Source organism: Protopterus annectens, chromosome 12.part0 (assembly GCF_019279795.1).
Source record: "Protopterus annectens isolate FY-2018-M chromosome 12.part0, PAN1.0, whole genome shotgun sequence".
NCBI lineage: Eukaryota > Metazoa > Chordata > Ceratodontiformes > Protopteridae > Protopterus > Protopterus annectens.
Genome location: NC_056746.1, coordinates 1,362,605,709 through 1,362,625,052, shown reverse-complemented (window position 1 = coordinate 1,362,625,052; position 19,344 = coordinate 1,362,605,709). Strand labels below are relative to the sequence as shown.

General features: G+C 43.1%; 1 protein-coding gene across 1 annotated transcript in view; it reads left to right on the top strand.

Annotated features, from left to right (window-relative positions):
• Positions 1 to 19,344, top strand: part of ADRM1 (ADRM1 26S proteasome ubiquitin receptor) — a 420,397-nt gene that overhangs the window by 77,414 nt on the left and 323,639 nt on the right. The window contains exon 5 of the mRNA XM_044090413.1: positions 18,446 to 18,532. Within this exon, the coding sequence (XP_043946348.1) occupies positions 18,446 to 18,532 (87 nt within the window). The remainder of the gene's footprint in view (positions 1 to 18,445; positions 18,533 to 19,344) is intronic.

Here is a 19,344-nt window from a genome sequence, read left to right as displayed (position 1 = left end):
TCAGCTGGGGTTGTGGTATCTCATTATGGAGTTAGGATGTACATCTGCACCGTTACTGTTGTCTGTGTGTAGCATTTTTTTTACATTTAGATCTCAATGCAGTTTAAATCGATGGATAATTTTTTGGGAAATGTACTTGTTGCTTAAAGTTCAGTGGGATATAGTGCTTTTTGTCTGCATTGAAGTTGATGCCACAGAACTGATCTGTACAAGTTTAGAAATGTATCCTTCATTTTTAAGGTAAGTATTGATTTAGCAAAAGATTGAAAGTCAGTTCTTGATTGCTTGCAAATTGATTGAGCTTATGGGCAATTACTGTAATCTGCGGTCCTGAGTTTTAGAAAAGTGAAGGAAAGTCGAGCGTGTCCTACAGAGACGTGTAGCTTCTGAATGGCCAAAGTGTTCCACACAGTACCCACTCAGACATTGTATATAAACTCGTGAAGTTGTGAGTAAAACCCCTGTCACTGCCTGGATAGTCGGCAATATCAAGGACAGACCCCAAGAAGTTAGGATGAAGGTGACTTCCTCTACAGTACAGTCAGTCAGTAGTGCTGGGGCCACCCTTTTTTATTTATTTTATTTTTTTTACATCTATTTCTGAAGTCAAGGCCAACATCAGGGGCCTGTGTCCTATCAAGTTTGCAAACTAGGAGCATTCGTAGAATCCGTTAAAGATGCAAATATCCTCTAAGAAGGCCTGATGCACACCAATAACTGGTGCCAGAGCCATGGTCTAAAACTCACTGCTAAGAAAGATGGCTACCCCATGAAATTACAACATTAATAATACAACCTTAATAGTAGACTCATTGGTCAGGGGTTTTGGGAATGCATGTAGACAATAACCTGACCTGTGACCATCTTGAGTGTATGGTAGTAAGGAAATCCTGTGTTGCGCAACTTAAAAGCAAGGGTATGGCATCTGGGTCTCAGTGGCATCAGTGTTCTACTGTACACTGTCTTCATCAGACCAGTTACTAGGTACAGTTTCCTCTTGCCTATGTACCTGACCAGACATGTGAAGCAACTAGTGTGTCTGCAGAGTTTCCTCACAAAGACTAGAGGGCATAACCTACGTGGACTACCTCAAAGCTTTATCACTGTTCTCTCATCTCACATGGGCTGCTGAGAGGCAGTAGATGCCTGGCCTATAAAACATCCTGTAGTGGACCTGTTGTATGGCCATAAAACAAATGACATCAGAAATGTTGGTCATATTCATCACTGCTGCAGTAGCTTTAGCTGTATGGGGGTTGTATCCTGTCAAAGGTATAACAACCAGCCAGCTTCCAAAGCTGAGCTGAAAAGACTGAAACAAGTTTGGGTGCAAAACCCTTCAATGGCTGTAAAGTTCTGAAGAGTATGCTCTTCATAATGCAGCTTTTGAAGATCGTTTGTTGGGCAGATAACTTCCTTTTGGGGGAAAAACTTCCATTTCTCTTAATTTTGTTTTATTGCTTTCCTCATCAGGAAAGTCATTTTGAAGCTCGGTATGTTGTGTTTTAATGTACTATCTTGAGATTGTAATGTACTTAACAGAGTGCTTATTTTTTTCTGTCACTTTTGTAACTGAAAACATTTTCTTCTGTGGAGAAATTATTTTACTGTTGTGGGGCTGTCGTATTGATTTAAAATGTTTTTTATTGTTACGGTTTTGACCAAAGGAAAAAAATTGTGGACTGGTAGTGTTTACTGGCAATTGCTGCTCCTCTTTCCTGGGAAAGAGGCACCATTTTTGGCTTAACCATGGAACAGACTACTGGGTCCCATGGTCATCATCTCTTGCAGCCACAAAAAGAAAAAAATTAAGCTAATAGCTTTTGCCACCACTGCAGGCTAGCAGTTTGCCTGAACCACAGGTGGATGAGTCTGCTGTGGTCATTTATTGTACCTCAGGCCACTCATCTTTTGCCTCTGACCCTTCTGTTGTAGCACCTATAGCTACTATGGGCAGGGGATTAGTCATGTTCTCTTTGGCTGTTGGGGTCCCCTCGGTTGGCAAAGGAAAGCCACTCTGGTTGGTGCTGGGAGAGAGAATAGGAAAATTTTCCCATTTGTGTCAGAATGCTCTGCCCATCCCTGGGAAATCTGCTACTCTCCATAGTAACAGGTTGGTCACATTTTTCCTCTCAAAGTAGCATGTGCTTGAATTTTCTATCTACTTCTCTTCAATTTTTTTGTAGATGGGCATTGTTGACTGGGTCTGGCTCAAGATTTAATTCAGGCTGTTCATCCTCCTTGTAAAGTAGTTTCTGGTAAAAGAAAGCGGGATTGTCCTCTTCCTGAAGAGATTCAAGATTTTGGTATGAACAGGAAAGCACAGGGATGGATATGGGTTTTTTCTCTGATTTCTGATTTAGACTTGGAGGAGAGCTCAGTTGCTGATTCTCACTGTGGGGTGTTTCTGTTTCTGAGAGACACTTGCTCGAATGTCCCAGTGTCCAGTGTTTTCAATGGTGTCTCAGTCACTTGGAAAATACTAATGAATGGTTACAGGAAGATTTTCCAGAACCTACACCCATTCCAGTGGTTTTTGCTTTAAAGAATGTCTGAGTTAATTCCTGTAATTTTCCTGATAGCCCGACATCTCCCCTAGAAGGCAGGTAGTATGTATAACATTTCTCAGTCTTTTACATTTTTATATACGATTCCCAAACATGACCCAGCAGCTGTAACTTTAGTTGATCCCACTGCTGTTAATCATTTGGTTATTTCCGATCCTAAGCTTTCTGATATAATGTGAAAATTTATAGATGGGTATGACAGAAAAAGTGTATACGTCTGCAACTGTGAGTTTCAGAAGTTTGTATTGTCAGGCTTGTATGTTTGTTCTGATACATTTTGAAAGTATGAGGAATGTTTTATCTGCATTTTCTTCTTGTGAGAAAAAATCAGCTTTCAAAACTTAGTTTCTTCTTTTGCACAGGTCACTGTTTACAGTATGTGTGTAACCTTCCAGGCTTTGGCCACTGGGGCTCTTTGGGTAGGTTTTCATGGCTGCATTCTCAAACTCCCAGGTGCCGATAAAAATGGGATTTTAAATCCACCTTTGGATAAGAGGTAGTGTTTGGGTCTCTGCATCAGAGATGAAATGTGATGAGGGGGCAACCTGATCCAGGGAATCTGATTTTTCAGCCCCCCTTTTCCAAATTTCCGAAGTGATTTTCTATTTCCTCATCCAATTTTGGCAAAACAACAACAAAAAAAAAGACTGGTAAATAGATGTTTCCAAAAGTCTGAATCTGTTTTTTTTTCTCTCTGACAGCAGATTGCACAAATGGGTTCTAAAAAATCATTAGTCAAGGTTCCACGTGGCATTGGGAGGAAATTCTTGTTTTCCCACGGGTCATTCCTCATCCTCCAAATCAGGCTCTCTTGTTTTCAATGGTTCTTCATCACACACTGTCCCAAAGAGTAATACAACCAGTTCCTCCTTCCCAGGTGGGGAAGAGTTTTTATTAAGAATGTTCCTGGTGCCATGGAAAGAGTGCTTGGAGACCATTTCTTTATCTTTGCCTTACCCTTTGGACTATCCACTGCACCAAGAGTGTTCACAAAGTGTCTAGCTGCATTTATAGAGCATTAGAGGCTACAGGGTATCCACATTTTTTCTATATTTAGAGGACTTGTTTGTGTCTGCAGAATTTCTCTCTGTGAGATGTCACTCACACAAGCTGGGATTCCAAGAGAACATTCAAAAGTCTTAACTTCACCAAAGATGTGTTCCTGGGACGTTAACTAGACAACTTGGTTCAAAGCTTTCTTCAGCAGGCAAATTAGATGTTTTATGTAGACCCATTTCTAAGGTGTTTCACTGCGAAGGAGTAACTTAAGGATTTTGGTCTCATGGCTTCCACGATTCTCATGATACACCTGGCAAGACACCACATGAGAAATCTACAGTGGTATTTGAAATCTCTTTGGTTCCAGCATTAGCACCCTTTTTTATCAAATCCCAGTACTGGGGTTTGTCTGAAGAGAAATCTTTTGTTGACTATGGCAGATCCAAGTCTCCCTTTCTCCTTCTCTGCTCCAAAGCAGTCTGTCACACAGATGCTTTTGACTTTGCTTGGGGAGCAGGTTCAGGATGGATGAAAGTGCAGGGGCATGTAGGACACGAAGGACAGCTGCAAGTACATGAATATGAAGGAGGTGCTTGTCCTGGTCAAGGCACTCCACTCTGAACCATGTTTAGTGTCCTGGACCTCTCCAAGTGGTTACAGACAACACCAGTCGTGGTACATCAGCAAGCAAGGTGGAATAGGTTCATAGATTTATACTAGGCTATCTGCCCTAAGGCATTTATAAGCCTAGCCCAAAGTTATGTGGCTTACACCACCCCTTATGTTAGAAATAATGTGCCCATTAGTTTGTTGTGCCTCTGTCCAGCAGTGACACGGAGATGATTCCCGGGGTAAACCTACGATCTCCCATCCACCAGTCAAGATTTCTCTTGAACAGAGCCATCGAAGTGCTCTGCCTCACATGGACCGGGATTTTATTCCACAGCATGGGGAGTCTCTGGGTGATAAATCTATCCCTCCAGCACGTCCTATTTATATCCGTGCTAAGGTTTAAGTTACTTGCTCTAGTGGTTCTGGTGGATTTGGATTTTTTGAGGTGGAGCATGTCCATTAATTCCGGGTTGGTCATGGCCTTGTATGTCAGGCACAGGTCACCTCTGAGCAGACGGTATGCAACTGAATAGAGTTGGAGTTTCTTCAGTCTGGCAGTATATGACAGGTTTTGGAGTCCCTTTATCCTTTTGGTGAGGAACTTTTGGGGTCTCTCCAATTGCTGCAAGTGTCGGGTGAGATACATCCCGAACGGGGCATTGTACTCGATCATTGGTCTGATAAGTGAAGAATACAGGGGAACAATTACCTCACTTGATCTGGATGTGAATCCCTTCATGATCAGATGGGCAATGTAGAAGGTCTTTCGAACCACTTTAGCAACGTGTGTGTCAAACGAGAGGCCACTGTCAACCTGGGTACCCAGGTCCCTGATAACCTCTTCTGTGCTTAGTGGGTTGCCATCTCTATGGTAGCTTGGGGTTACCTTGTTTTTCCCGAAGGGTATGACTATACACTTTTTTGCGTTTAACTTCAGGCCATGGCTCTGGCACCAGCTATCAGTTTCCATGAGACCCCTCTGAAGGATGTCTGTGTCCGATGTACTATCCACTATGGCGCCCAGTTTGCAGTCATCTGCAAACTTTGTCAGCCATAGTCCTCCTATGTTTGCCTGTACTTCTGAGAAGTAGATGCCGAACAATAGGGGGCCAAGGACTGAGCCCTGTGGGACACCACTTGTAACCGGCTTGGAGTCTGACATGGCTCCAGCAACTCTAACCCTGTGGGTTCTGTCCTTTAGCCAGTTTGCAACCCATCTTGTGACATATGGGTTTACATTTAAGCTGGTAAGTTTCTCTATGATACCCGAGTGGGGTATTGTGTCGAAAGCTTTTGCAAGGTCAAGGTAGGCTGTATGGACTGCTTTTCCCTCATCAGTGGCCTTGGTAACTGTTTCGAAGAAGTCGACCAAGTTCAAAAGGCAAGATCTGCCCTTGACAAAGCCAAACTGGGTTGGGTCCAAGGTCTGCAAGTCCCCTATGTCCTTGTTTGAGTTCCATTAGATCCTCTCCATAGCTTTGCAGACCAGGCTTGTTAAGCTTATGGGGCGGTAATTACCATGGTCCGTAGAGGCACCGCCTTTGTGGAGTGGGACCACAGTTGCCGTACGCCACTCCTTGGGCACATGTCCTGTGGTAAGGCTAAGATTAAACAGCTGCCTTATGTGCGGTTTAGTTCTTCATTGAGTTCATGTAGCACACAGCCAGGGACACCATCCGGTCCCATTGATGCTGTGTTTTTAGCTTTAGAGAGAGCAGCTTTCACCTGCGCATTTGAGATGTCTGGGAGGCTACACTCTGTTGGGATAGTTATCTCTCCTTTTGGGGGGGGAGAGGGAGGTGAAGTTTGCGCTGAACCTGTCTGCCAGTATGTTGGCAATGTCTGTGGGTTCAGTGATTTTTGTATCATTTTGGACTAATTCTGAGCATATCTGGGAGTTTCCACCCAGGTTTCTGACATAGCTGAAGGAAGGCCTTATGACTGAGAAAAAAATTGCCATAGATTCAAAAGACAAAGTTGGCCTTGGATGATTTTATGAGGGATCGTAGTTTCTTGCTAGTACTGATCAAAGATGCCTTCCCTTTTTGGGATTTTGCTCTATCATGTAATAGCTTTCTCCTCTTATTGTAAAGTGTGTTTATGGCTGGGGTCCACCAGACTGGACGTTTGCCCTTGGTGGAAAGAGTCTTGGTTTTATTTTGGATTGCCTGATCCATGCAGTCCTGAAGGTGTTCATAGAAGGCATTTGTAAGGGCTTCCGCAGATTGGGTTGTGGTTTCCATTGGCTCGGGGGCCTTGAAGGATACCACACCTGTCTTGAGTATTGTGAAGTTTGCTTTAGAGAAGTTCTTCACTGTGGTCTTTTTTGTTTGGGGTGGGGCGGATGTGGATTTCTAGTGAGATTAGTTTATGATCTGATCTCACCAAAGAGGGATATACTTCCGGTGTGGAGCATTTTGTCCCCATGTTTGTGATGATGAGATCTAGTATATTTTCTCCTCTTGTGGGGACGGTGACTAGTTGTTCCATGGCATTTGAATTTATGAACTCCAGGAACCTTTGGGCTAGAAAGTTGGGGCTTGAGTAATGTTCCCAGTCTATATTCGGGTAGTTGAAATCACCCAGTATGATGGTGTTTGGTGATACATTTATACCCTCCAGTGTCTTCAGGAAGGCTGTGTGGGTTTCCTGAGTTTGAGGGTAGCCTGTAGCATGCTACAAATTGTAGAGCAGTTTTGCCTATGGTTAATTGCACCTGGATGGTTTACGATGCTTCATGCGTAGCCACCAACCTGGAGGTGTGGGTATCCTTGATGAATATGGATACACCCCCTCCTTTTGTGGTATGGTCCAGGTTTTGGGGCCGGAACGCATGATATGAGGTAAAACCTGATGGTGCCGGGGTGCTCTCAGGAGCCTTGAACCAGGTTTCAGTCACAGCACAGACATCGATGTTCTCCATACTGAGAAGGGCCTCGAGTGCGTGCATTTTGAGATTTAGACTTCTGGCATTGAGCAGCATTACCCTTAGTTTCTTCCCGTTTTTGTTTTCTAGGGTGGTAGGTTTAGAATTTGAGCCTTGCCTAAAAAAGGCACTATGGGGGTGGCAAGAGCCTTAGCCAATATCCGGAATCCCAGGGGTGACAGGTGCAAGCCATCCCTTGCGAAGCAGCGTGGCTTGTCAAGCATGTCATCCCAAGCAGACAGACACTGGATCCCCTTTGAATGACACCAGAAATTAAGCCAATTGTTAAAGCTGATCATCTTGTCACTATATTGTGGCATCATTCTTGGTGAAGGAAGGATACTGCTCAGGGTCAGGGTCATACCTGCCTGGGCTACATAATCAGAGAGCTCCTCTGTCTCTTTTCATGTAGTCCAGGGAGGTACGTCTCAGATCGTTCACACCAGCATGGACAATGACTGTGTCATACTTGTACTTGCCGTGGAGTGACCTGAGTGCTTGTGTTATGTGGCGGATTCTAGCGCCCGATAGGCAGCTTACCGTGACCTTCTCCTTGTTCAGCCTGGTGAGTGGGACGTCAGTGTTTCTGACTATGGAGTCACCTATGACAAGTATGTTTGGTGTTGTATTTGGCCTTAAGGGCAGTGACTGCTTTGCACACTGATTTTGTTTTTTATGTGTTGTTTGTGTGGTGTCTTGAGTTTGCAGTCGCTTGGGTGTCTGCTTTGGAGGCCTTTGCTGTTTAGGTAAATTTTTACTCGGAGCCTTCGAGTATGTCTTAGTGTGTTTATGTGTTTGATTCAGTGGTGTGGTTGAGTTATGTGAGACTTGTATTTTGGTGTGTGTAGTTGCCTTCTCCTCCTGCCTGGTCTTGCCAGTCCTGAGTTGAGAGAGCTCAGCCTCCAGTTTGGCTAAATAGCTGCATCTCTCGCAAGTGTTAGTGTTATGTGGGAGGAGGAGAGGGTTGTCCGTGTACATGAGGCAATTGTAACATTGCCTCAGAATTCCCAGATTCACCAACTGGGCAGGAGAGGATGCCAGCATCTGACCCTTTGACATGCTAGAAAGAATTATGAGTTGGTATGAGACAGAAAAGTAGAGGGCTTAGCAGGGAAGTGGGCACTCCTGGGGGGTTTTGCAAGTGATGGATTTGTATAATATAGGAGTGCTTGACCTGCAAAGAAAATGCTTATAAGACAAGGGATATGCTTTTAAGACAAGTGCTGAGCTATTTGAGAAGAAAAAGCAATTAGGAACAAGTGCTGTGCTTTTTAGTGAAGGTATAAACTGTTTAGGTTCCTAACAGAGCAGTTCTAAGGGAAAAATTGAAGAACAGACTTTATGGAGCCAGAAAAATTTAACCTTGTTAAACCGATGCTGCTCTAGTGGCAACTCCGCGCTAAAGCACGTTAAGGCGTGCTTGATAGCAGGGGCTGGAAAGAAGCAGGAATAGACCCCAAACGGACAATAAAACTACAGTTTCAAGTCAGTAACCACTCCTACGGGGGGCAGGGAAGGCTGATCAATGTTATTCACTGCCATTTCCTTTAGCCCAAGCAAAAATGGCCTCACAGAAACTTACAAACAGTTCAGGAAACAGCAAGCCTGTAACTGAACTTTTTTAAATCTCAGAAAAGTGGGAAAAAAAGCAAGATTTTTTTTTTTTTTTGTTTGTTTTTTCAGAGATAGCAGAGGTTCACAGGTAATATCAAGTTGGTTGGAATCTGGTTGTACCCCCTTTGCAGCTGAGCCATGGTTAGCTTGGGATATAGCTTCACAGTACAGTCTCTCTCTCCAGGTATCCTTTGTCAGAGCAGCATTGTGCAGCAGACTGGCTGAGCAGGAAAATGGCAGAACCTAATAAATGGAATGTAGGGGGCCTTCCCGGGATGTGATCCATCCCTGGGAGTCTGTCTTGTAGACATGTTTGCCTTTTCTGTGAATAATCAACTGGCGATGTTCTGTTGTAGGTCTTCATGCAGGAAGGCCTGGCAGTCACGGACCTAGTCTTTTCTTTCCCTCTGGCAGGAGTGTTCCTGTGTCTTTCCACCCTTTCCATTAATATCCAGGGTACTTCTGAAGTGTCAGAACTAATGCCACAAGATGATTGTGGTAAGTGCCTTCTGGCCCAGGCAGTTGTATTTCTTCCTTGTTTTGGAAGTGGCCAAGGGCAATTACCGCAAGCTTTCTCTCAGACTGGATCTACTGACACGAGATCAGGTTTGTGTGATGCTCCCAGACATCTGCCTGGATTACAGGATCGTAATTTTTTAGGCACCTGTTTACGGAGGATGTGTGGCAGGTACTAATGGAGGAACGAGAGCCTTCTACCAGCTACAAATATATATTAGCATATGGAAAAGATTTGATGGTTATCTGGTTCTACAATATTTGTGTTACTGTGTTGTGGTCTTTTTTATTTTTCTGTCAAGGTTCATGTAGCAGTCATTCCAGCATGTCTTTCCATGGATCCTTCTCATGTGAAAATGTTCTTTAAAAGGGGATTTGCATAAGAAGTCTCCAAGAAAAAAGGTGGCCCCACTTTGGGATCTTAATGTTGTTTTTGAGAATCTATCACTTCCTCCATTTGAACCAAGTAATGTGGTTAACTTTTTTTTTAACATGGAAAACTGTTCTGACCTCTGCAGCAAGGGTGTTTGTGTTGTAAACTCTTACAGTGAATCAACCCTGTATTTTTCATAGGGACAGGGTTTGAGTGGTATCCAAGTTCACTTTAAGCCAAACTATCCATGTCTCCATTTTCTTTCCTGAACCAAAAATTGGGGAGAGAGGATATTCCATGCCATGGATGTATACAGACAAATCTGGTACTATCTTGGCAAAACTAAATCTTTCAGATCTTCAAATCATTTGTTCATTTTTTGTGAAGGTAAGAAGTGACAACCTTTGTCAAAACGGACTGCATTTCCAAATGATTGTCTAAGGCTATTACGTTTTTGTTGTACTTGCCATAACAAATCTATTCAGGCAGTGTCGAGGCCTTGTGTTTCATCTATGGACATTTGGAAAGGTTGGATTCTAGAAGTATTCAGGAAGCTGCTACTTGGTCTTCTGTGCATACTTTTACAAAGCACTGTAAGCATCTCCAAGGGTTCCTGGACCTTGCTCCTTTCACCTCCCAAATATAGTTTGATATGGTAGTCTACCCATATAGCTAAGGCTATTGTGGGGTTCAATATAAAGAATATAATAAGTTGTGTAAGTTAAACTTGCCATAACAGTAGATGTTGAAATGATAACTGCTGCAAGTAGCCACTCCCTCCACCACCCCCCCTTTTCAGTCTGTTTTTTATGCCAGGGTGACCTGTTATTCATAGTCTTGTCTCTTCGGGGCTCAGCCTCCCTCTCTCTGCTTGCAGGAAAGCAGTGAATGGTTTTGCCCCTAAGCCCATCTTTTAGCTGCCGCAGTTAAAGCTGCCTAACAGTTTGGGTGCATGGAATGTTCCTGAAGCTTTGAAAGTTGGCCAACTGTTGTGTCTTTTGACAGGATATACCCCAATACAGTTAAGGCTACTGCAGCAGTGATTATCTGTGCAGCTATTGCTATGCAAGTCTAACTTACAGAACTGTGCATTACCCAGTCTAGAGACCTAAACCTTGTCTGCAGCATATGAGACTACCCCTTCTCTGGGGCAGGCTTACCATCCATGTGTAGCAGAGTTTTATTTTTTATTTTTTTATTTATTTTTTTCTATAACCCAATTCAAGAGTAATTGGACCAGTGAATGGAGAATTGGAAGTTTATCCATGGTCTGGCAACTTGTAAATTTTTGACCACCCATGCTGAAGCCTTAAGATATCCCTAGAGTATCAAAACTTGTTGGATGCATTTGGAAAGCATGGCTAGGGTTAAAAAGCCCCCCTGATGCCACTAGCTAAGTAATCACCTATTTAACTTGTGTGCAATTCCTGTTTTGCAGCAGATGACTGATGTACTTTAATATTTGTAAGAAGCATATTAAGTTAGTAAACGGAAAACACATAACCAGGAATGGCTGTGCAAAAGATGATTGTCGGGAGAGATGTCAATGAATTTTCCTGGTAAACTGACTGTTGCATATTTATAACTTGGATGCATCTGAAGGTTTTACTGGTCTGTAAGTACTGCAACTGGTTGTAATCTGAGAACTTGGTTGGGAAAGTGGGTTAAGCACTGCTGATAGAGAGAGAGGTTAAGCGTGTAGCAGGATTAAGAGTGCCGTGGTCCTAGTGTGATGGGTATGATGGAATTAAGAACGCCTAGTAGAATGGAATTAGGAACACCATGGTCCGAGTAGGATTGGTAGAATGGCTGAGGCTTTATAAGAAGGCTGAAAGGGAATGTGCTGACTGTGATTATAATGGAGAGCATAACTGAGGTATCCTAAGAAGCAAGAATCCAGTTAGAATGCTGCACTAAACAGCCCGTGCTTTCTCACTTTGTCACTTGAACGTTAAGCTGTATTCTGAGACTAATATTTAGAATTGATGCTTACTAAGTAGCTTCTCACGAAGCAAAGCATGTACCAGACTTTTTTATTTAAGGTGTTCAAACAAGTTGTTGGCATATGCCCCTACATTTCTGTTTGGACCTTTTTTCGGATTCAGAGCTAACCCTACCCCTCCCTATCTGTCTACGTTTTCACCATCTACTTGTCAGCTGCATACAAGGATAATCTGCATGATTGCCATTTATCCATCCGTTTTGTTTCCCCGGTTGAACCCTGTTCTTTATCCTTGTTTTCTTTCCAGTCGTTATTGTTTTTATTCCTCAAATCCCTCCTTGAACTGCTTCTGTGTCCTGTTTGCCATATGTTTCCTTTGGGAATTCAGAAATTGCTGTAGTAAAAACAATCTACAACTATCTAGCTACATCAGTTTTTAGCTAGCCCCGTGTCAAAATAGTCTACCCTCTTCCACCTTCATCACTGCTGTCTGCTTGAGTGTATCCCAAAAGCTTGATCGTGCCATTTGTCCTTTACTCTCCCATAGGATGTAACACACTTTCTAGTGATACATTACAGCTTTCTGCTGTTTACAGTACCACTACATGTGCAGCTGATTTACCCCCACACCATTCACGCTTCCTCCCCTCATATCTGCTCCTGACTTGACTGTCTCATCGCCACCTTCAGCAGGCTGATTGCATTTGTGCACCATCTGTGCATAAGTTTCACGTACTGGTAGAAGGTGAGGACCTACCGCCTTGAGTGTATTGCACAACCCAGTACTCTCCGTACACGTGTGTCTTATTCTCTCCCACATAGTTTCCTCCTTAATCCAGCGGTTCCTAAGGTTAGCCTCCCTGGTTACCTTTCTTTCCACAGTATCTTTCTTGTTCCACCCTATTCTCCTGGCCTCTCTTCTGAACCGCTTCACACTTTTATGTTGGCAGTCCTTTCTTGGTGTTTGCCAACTTTTGTCCTAACCATCCTTTTTGATCTGTTCTTAATACAACCAGTTTGCTTTTCACATCTGATTTCTGCACATAACACCAGAGCCTTCCAGATGTTGATCATTTAGATCGCTGTTGCAGTAGCCTAAGCTATATGGGACATATCCTGCTAAGGGTCGGACATCCCAGTCAGTATTCAGAAGCTTTTGGGCACCTTCTGTGTACACCTTGCATCTGAGGGAGCTGAAGGACTTGCTGGTATAAAGTAGGCTCCCAGGCACAAATATTCAGAACTGTCTTGCCATTAAAGATAACCAGTCAGGCTCTATTACATTTTCAGTTTGTTTGATATTTCAGCAGATAAGTCCCTGTTGGGGAATCCCCCCCACCACCCTTATTTATTTTATTTTATTTTTAAGAAAAAAAACTTGATTGTTTTGCTTAGGGTACTTGCATGACATCCACTTGTATCTTATTTATCATTTACTCCTAAAATGTTCAGAAGTTTGACGCAACTCCTTTATTTACCTATTGGCTTAATGCTTTTATGCAAATGACAATGGAATCCAGTGCTTGCACCTGAAGACTGCCCCTGTCTGGCCAAAAAGGGAAAGAAAATTGAGAGAGACCCCTAAAGTAGCAGCTTACTGCACATTCTCTTCCCTGGCCCTTGATGGACAGTACTGGTGTGGTTGTATGAGTCCTCAGAACAGTGGTCTCCTCCGCCTGACCTCACTGTTTCTGCTTCTTGGGATGCCGCTATGGATCTTCCAGGGGCTGGATGTAAAGTGACACCTGAGAAAGGAGATTTCCACTTGGTAATCTTAGAGGGGCCAGATGGTGTCTTAAGTACTATTTAGGAAAGAGGCATCAGGCACCAGTGGTGAAACTTGGACATCTGAATCTACCTGAGAGTCTCTTTAGATACTGTTATTAAAAAGAGAAAACTAAACTTCTGTCCTCCTACAACCTTGTCATCTAAAGAGCTTAGGGACGAATGTTTTTCCTTTGCCAAAGGTCTTTAAGATTTTTTGCTTCAGCAGCATCTGTTCAGTTAAGAGTGAGGAGATTAGCTTCCAGGTGGTAGTTCTAAAGGTGATGCAAAGGAGATTGGGCTAGATTATGCCTCTAATGCCTCTCCAGTGTGGTTCCCATGACTCCTTACAGTCGGAATCTGAAGAAATTATTTCTTTGGATTCTCCAGATGAAGATTTTTTTTCCTGACACCATAGTCAGGAATAGACCTCTTCCAAGGGAGGAAAAAGGGATCAGATACACACAAGTTATGAAAATTTGTAGATGTAAATCCCTAAGCCTTTGGCTTTTCGACGGTTGTTTGCACACTAGAGGATCCTTTAATGCTGCAAGTACTTTTCCTGACAGTCAAGCTCCTGCACTGTAAATTATTAAGACTTCAGAAGTTCCACAGACCCTGAAGTCTCTCTTCCATAAGTCTGTTGTATACTCATATGTTTTTATAGCCAAAGGTTCTAGCTGTAAACACCTTACAGGTACTAATCCTGTACTCTCCAATAAGGATGGTAGGGCTTTTGACAGATACAGATAGAAAGTATACACATCTTCCACTATAGCATTCAGAACAGTTAGTTGTCAGGCACACACAGCCAAGTATCTGCTGGCTGTTGCTGAATTGCAGTCATCTTTTGACATTAAGTCCTCATTACGCTCTACTTCATCATTGCCATAAGTCGCTGCGTATTCTTTGTAATGCTGTTATGATGCAACGGATGCAGTGTCCAGCGCTGCTGTAACAAGGTCAGTTATGTAGCATGGCTAAAGTCCCATAATCTCCCCAAGGATGTCAGATATCAAATTCTGATGCTCTCCTTGATAAAATATTTTGTACTTTTTCAGTAAGAGTCTTTAAAAGGTTTGAGAAGGGGGAACTGATCCAGGAAGTTTAGCAAGCTGTTCTTTTCCTTGTTCCTAAATAATAAGCCATTGTCGTTCCAGCCCTTTGTATTTTTATACAAAACAATTTGACCAGAAGTTGGGGAAGCAAGGGAATAAAAAAAAACACAAACACAAGGGCAGGGCAACTCTTAAGAAAAAAGGGACAGCTCAGGCTCAGGCACAGTCCTAGTCAAAATAAAACGACAGGCTATGCTCTTGTTCCATACCCTCCCTTCCCCACCATGGCAATGATAAACTTTGTAAGAAAGCTTCCTATTTCTCTGGCACCAAGTCGCGTCAGATTCCGGGGTAGTAGAAATTCAGAGTTGATAAGGTGGCAATGGGTCTTTCACTCTATTGCTGTCTCACTCACTCTGTCTGCAGTAGCCACTTCCTCCTCCTGATATCTTTAACTTTTTTTTTGCCCGAGTATGGTCATAAAAAATCTGTCTGCCTGGCAATAAAGGTCCTGGTGCCCAAACCTGATTTTTAGTCATTTCAGTTAAAGCTGGCTGTTTGGGTGAGTGGAACATGTCCTGGAGGTTTGGAAGCTGGCTAGCTGTTGCATCCTATGCAGGATGCTGCAGCAGTGATCATTCGAACTTCTGCTAGTATGGTAAGTTTTACTTGCACAACTCTGTTTTCTTCTTTCCCATGTGAGCAGCTAAGGGCAGTTACCACAAACTTGCATTTTGATCCCTGTTGTTGTTGCCCCCCCCCCCCATATGAAAACCGGTACTACAGGAGAATGAGAAGCCTGCTACTAGAAAATCCTATTTGGCTAAATGGAATAGCTTTTCTCGTTAGTACCGTAACGAGCCAGGACCCTTTCAAGCCTGAAGTTGTCTGTTCCTACGTTATCTGTATGAATTACTCAAATCTGACCTTTTCTATTAATGTTTAAAATTAATCTTTCAGACATTTTTTGCTTGTCTGCCTTTGAAACCACCCCCCCCCCCCATCTTGGGTGAAACAAGTTTTGACAGGAGTGTTGCACATTCATCCACTTGTACTCTTCATCCTTTTGAACCAGCTCACCAAAGTGATTTAAAGTTAACGTGGAAGGCAGTTTTATTTACTGCTGTGGTTTAGCTAGGAGAGGATCTGAATTGCAACACATCCTAAGCTTCATAAGGATATAGTAACCTTAAGAACTAAATCTTGTTTCATGCCCGAGCTAATTACAGAAGTCACTTTAAAAAAAAAAATCCAGCTTTCCTTCTGATTGATTAGGAAAGAAAATCCAATATACTTCAAATGTCTGCAAACAACATGGATAATAGGACAGCAAATTTCAGTTGTGTTTGTCCCACAGTACTCCTGTCATTCTTACTCCCTGCCTTTTCTGCAGTTGTTTCGATTACACTGTCACCCTTTCCCTGTCGGACACAGTCCTACCCAGGCTGCACATTGTCAGGATGTGGCATGGTGCCTTAATCCCATCATGCCTCCCTCCTTCACTCCCCGCAGCTGTCTAGTTCACAGTAGCTCACCTTCCCATCTTTACTACTCTCATTTCGTCACAGCCTAAGTACTAGATTCACATTCATAGTTCAGGAACATTCCCCAAATTCAAGGAACACTTTCTGCAAAACTCTTCAAGTGTCTATTTTTGTTTTTGAAGGGAGTCAGGCTCCCAGCCATGAACTGCCATATGCCAACTTCGATCACACAAATGTGGAGAAAAGTGAGTTCTCCACTGTCTGCAAAAGTCCTTTTGGCAAAACAATTTTTGCTGAAATGTCACTTGCCTAAATTACCGTCAGCACACTGGCATATTCCCTGTACTGCCATGGGTTCAGCCTCTGGACAGTCCAGCCCACTCTTACCCATGTCTTTTCCATGCCCTGTCCTCACTCTTACCCATGTCTTTTCCATGCCCTGTCCTCACTCTTACCCATGTCTTTTCCTTGCCCTGTCCTCTTACCCACGTCTTTTCCATGCCCTGTCCTCACTCTTACCCATGTCTTTTCCATGCCCTGTCCTCACTCTTACCCACGTCTTTTCCTTGCCCTGTCCTCACTCTTACCCACGTCTTTTCCTTGCCCTGTCCTCACTCTTACCCACGTCTTTTCCTTGCCCTGTCCTCACTCTTACCCACGTCTTTTCCATGCCCTGTCCTCACTCTTGCCCATGTCTTTTCCATGCCCTGTCCTCACTCTTGCCCATGTCTTTTCCTTGCCCTGTCCTCTTACCCACGTCTTTTCCATGCCCTGTCCACACTCTTACCCATGTCTTTTCCATGCCCTGTCCTCACTCTTACCCATGTCTTTTCCATGCCCTGTCCTCACTCTTACCCACGTCTTTTCCTTGCCCTGTCCTTACTCTTACCCACGTCTTTTCCTTGCCCTGTCCTCACTCTTACCCACGTCTTTTCCTTGCCCTGTCCTCACACACTCATTCCTCATGAAAGTGAATTCCTTCCTGTTCCCCTTCTACTGACTTCAAACCCTGTACCAGCCCCATCCTCCTCATTCCTTCATCTCTGATGCCTTTGATAAATGCAGCTCTTCCTTTCCATGTCTATTTCAGTCCCAAAACAGCTGCAATTGTAAGCCCACCGCTGTCATTCCTCTCCTGTATCCAGCCTACTTTTAGCTAAAGGATTCTTAGCTGTGCTTGAAGGTAAAATTACAGTTTCAGTCCCTTCCGTCTTAACCTCATCTGGCACCCTTCTTTATCTAAGTAGTCTTTTGGATATCTGACCGCCTTACCAGACATTATTAGTACTACCCTTCTGCACATCTTGCATTGCTTTAATGTCCTTTGATTGTGGTTCATACCAGAACAGTACCTTATGTAGTTTGATGATATGATTGGGCTTTTGTAGTGTTTGCTGTTGGGATAGCATTGGTACCGTGTGTCTACCTTTCATTAATGCAGTCTTGCACACTTTTGTGCATGATATCTTCCTGTAGAGCGTTATCCCTTCCCTTTGTACCGATTAGTCCTTATGTTGCGGCATCTCTTACTGAAGTGAATTATGCGTCCCTGCCTTCTGTTGACTTTTGTTTAGACGTGTGGTACTTCTGCGTTGTAGATTTCTGGCTTTCCTGTAAGGGGAGACTTTATTTTCCCTTTGATGCCATTGCCACGTGACCGACTGTTACACGGTTTGAAGTATTAGTAACCACTGTCATTAAGACATGAGGTCTGGACGAGTTCTGAAACCTAGCATTCAGACATCACAGACGTGAAAGGAAAGCTGTACCCTATACATGGCTTTTTCTCATTACACGTTTTTTCCTTTGTAAAAAGTGATCTTTTTTCCTCCTAAAATATTCCTTGCACTGTCTAACCAAAGTATGGCTTTGTCCTCTGTTAATTTAGTTAGGAATTTCTCCGTTTTGTATATTATTGCCTATTACATTTCTAGAACATGACACAGGAAAGCCTGCATATTAAGCTGTACATTTTTGTAATGTTGCCGCAGGAATGCCTACATAGGATATAAGTTTTGGAGCATTGACTCAGGAAAGTCTGCTTTAATAAGGTGTCTGTCTCTGTGTCTGTCCGTGGTTTCTCCATTCCCTCTCTATTAATCTTTTGAAACTTTGGGGTAGCAGGGTTATTTTGTGGCAACAGTTCAACTCTTGTTTTCTTATAGTTTGAGCATTTCAAGAAATTTGATGCTTCCTGTTTTGGAATCTGTCACAGGGTGAAACCGCCTCTGATTAAACACAGTCTTGAAGTTCTTTGTATTGCTCCCTTTGTGAATAAATAGACAGAAAAACGCCTGTTGCAAAAATGAAAGACCAAGTAAAAAAGCCATATTGCATAGATTCTGTGCAGTGTGGGAGAATGAACCCTTACCTGAAATAACAGATCAGTGTGGCATCCCCGTCAGGTCATTTGGGGGTAGAACAACTTCCACTAGCAGAGCATAAAAGATTAAACTGTAATTAGTTTTAGTTTTTGAGAGTAATAGTTCTTTAAATGCAACGCAGGTTGTTTAGGTAGTCAGCAACGTTGATGTTTTTATTTTTAGTTATTTTTATGTGTAAATCAATTCCTTTGTTGTTTTTCTTTCAGGTGAAGGAAGTCTGCAGAGCCTTTTGGGTAATATGAGCCATAACCAGCTGATGCAGCTGATTGGACCAACTGGCCTTGGTGGCCTTGGTATGGTTTTTATTTATTTATTTTTGTTAAGATAGGATTAATTCTAATAACTGTGTAGCAGTTGATGCATCTTTAAAATAAAAGACGTAAGGCTAGTTTCTTGTACAGCTTTGCTTTTAAAAAGGAAAAAAGTAGCCGTTCTGACTAGAAATGCCCATGTTCACCTGCTGTTCCTAATAATTTGTGAAGGGCCTGCATCGTGATCCATCTCTAAGAGAGACTGCAGTTTTCAAGGAATGGAAATGGCATTCATAATTTTGCTGCGCTGATGTTCGTGTGACACTTCAGTCATTACACTTGGGTTATCCTGCCGTCAGGCGGTTCCCCAGCCGGCCTGAGTTCCGATGTCTTGGTCCGGCATCGGTTACTGTCGCCTCCTCCTTGACGTCAGTGCGACAGGGGTGTATAAGATGCAGCTGACGCCATTTTCTTCAGTCTTTCTTGCCACGAGGTTCCGGAAGCAAAAGCAGTTCAAGTGCCGGTCGGCCTACTCCTGAGATTTTCATTCCGAATCCAGAATCGAAGTCTTCTACAAAGCTAAGTACCCCGTTGGGCAAACTTTCTCTTGCCTCAGACCAATGTCAGTAAAGGTTAATAACTGTATTTCTTGTGGGAAGCAAATACCGCATAAGGATTTCCATTCTTATTGTATCCCATGTCTAGGCCCAGACCACGACGTTACTAGTTGTCGGTTTTGTGTTGGGTTTAATAAGCGCACTATTAAACGTCTGTTTGATTTTGCCCGACGTTACTTTGGCAGAAAATTTAATTATACTATGCCGTCTGAACTTCCGACGACCGGTATTCATAAA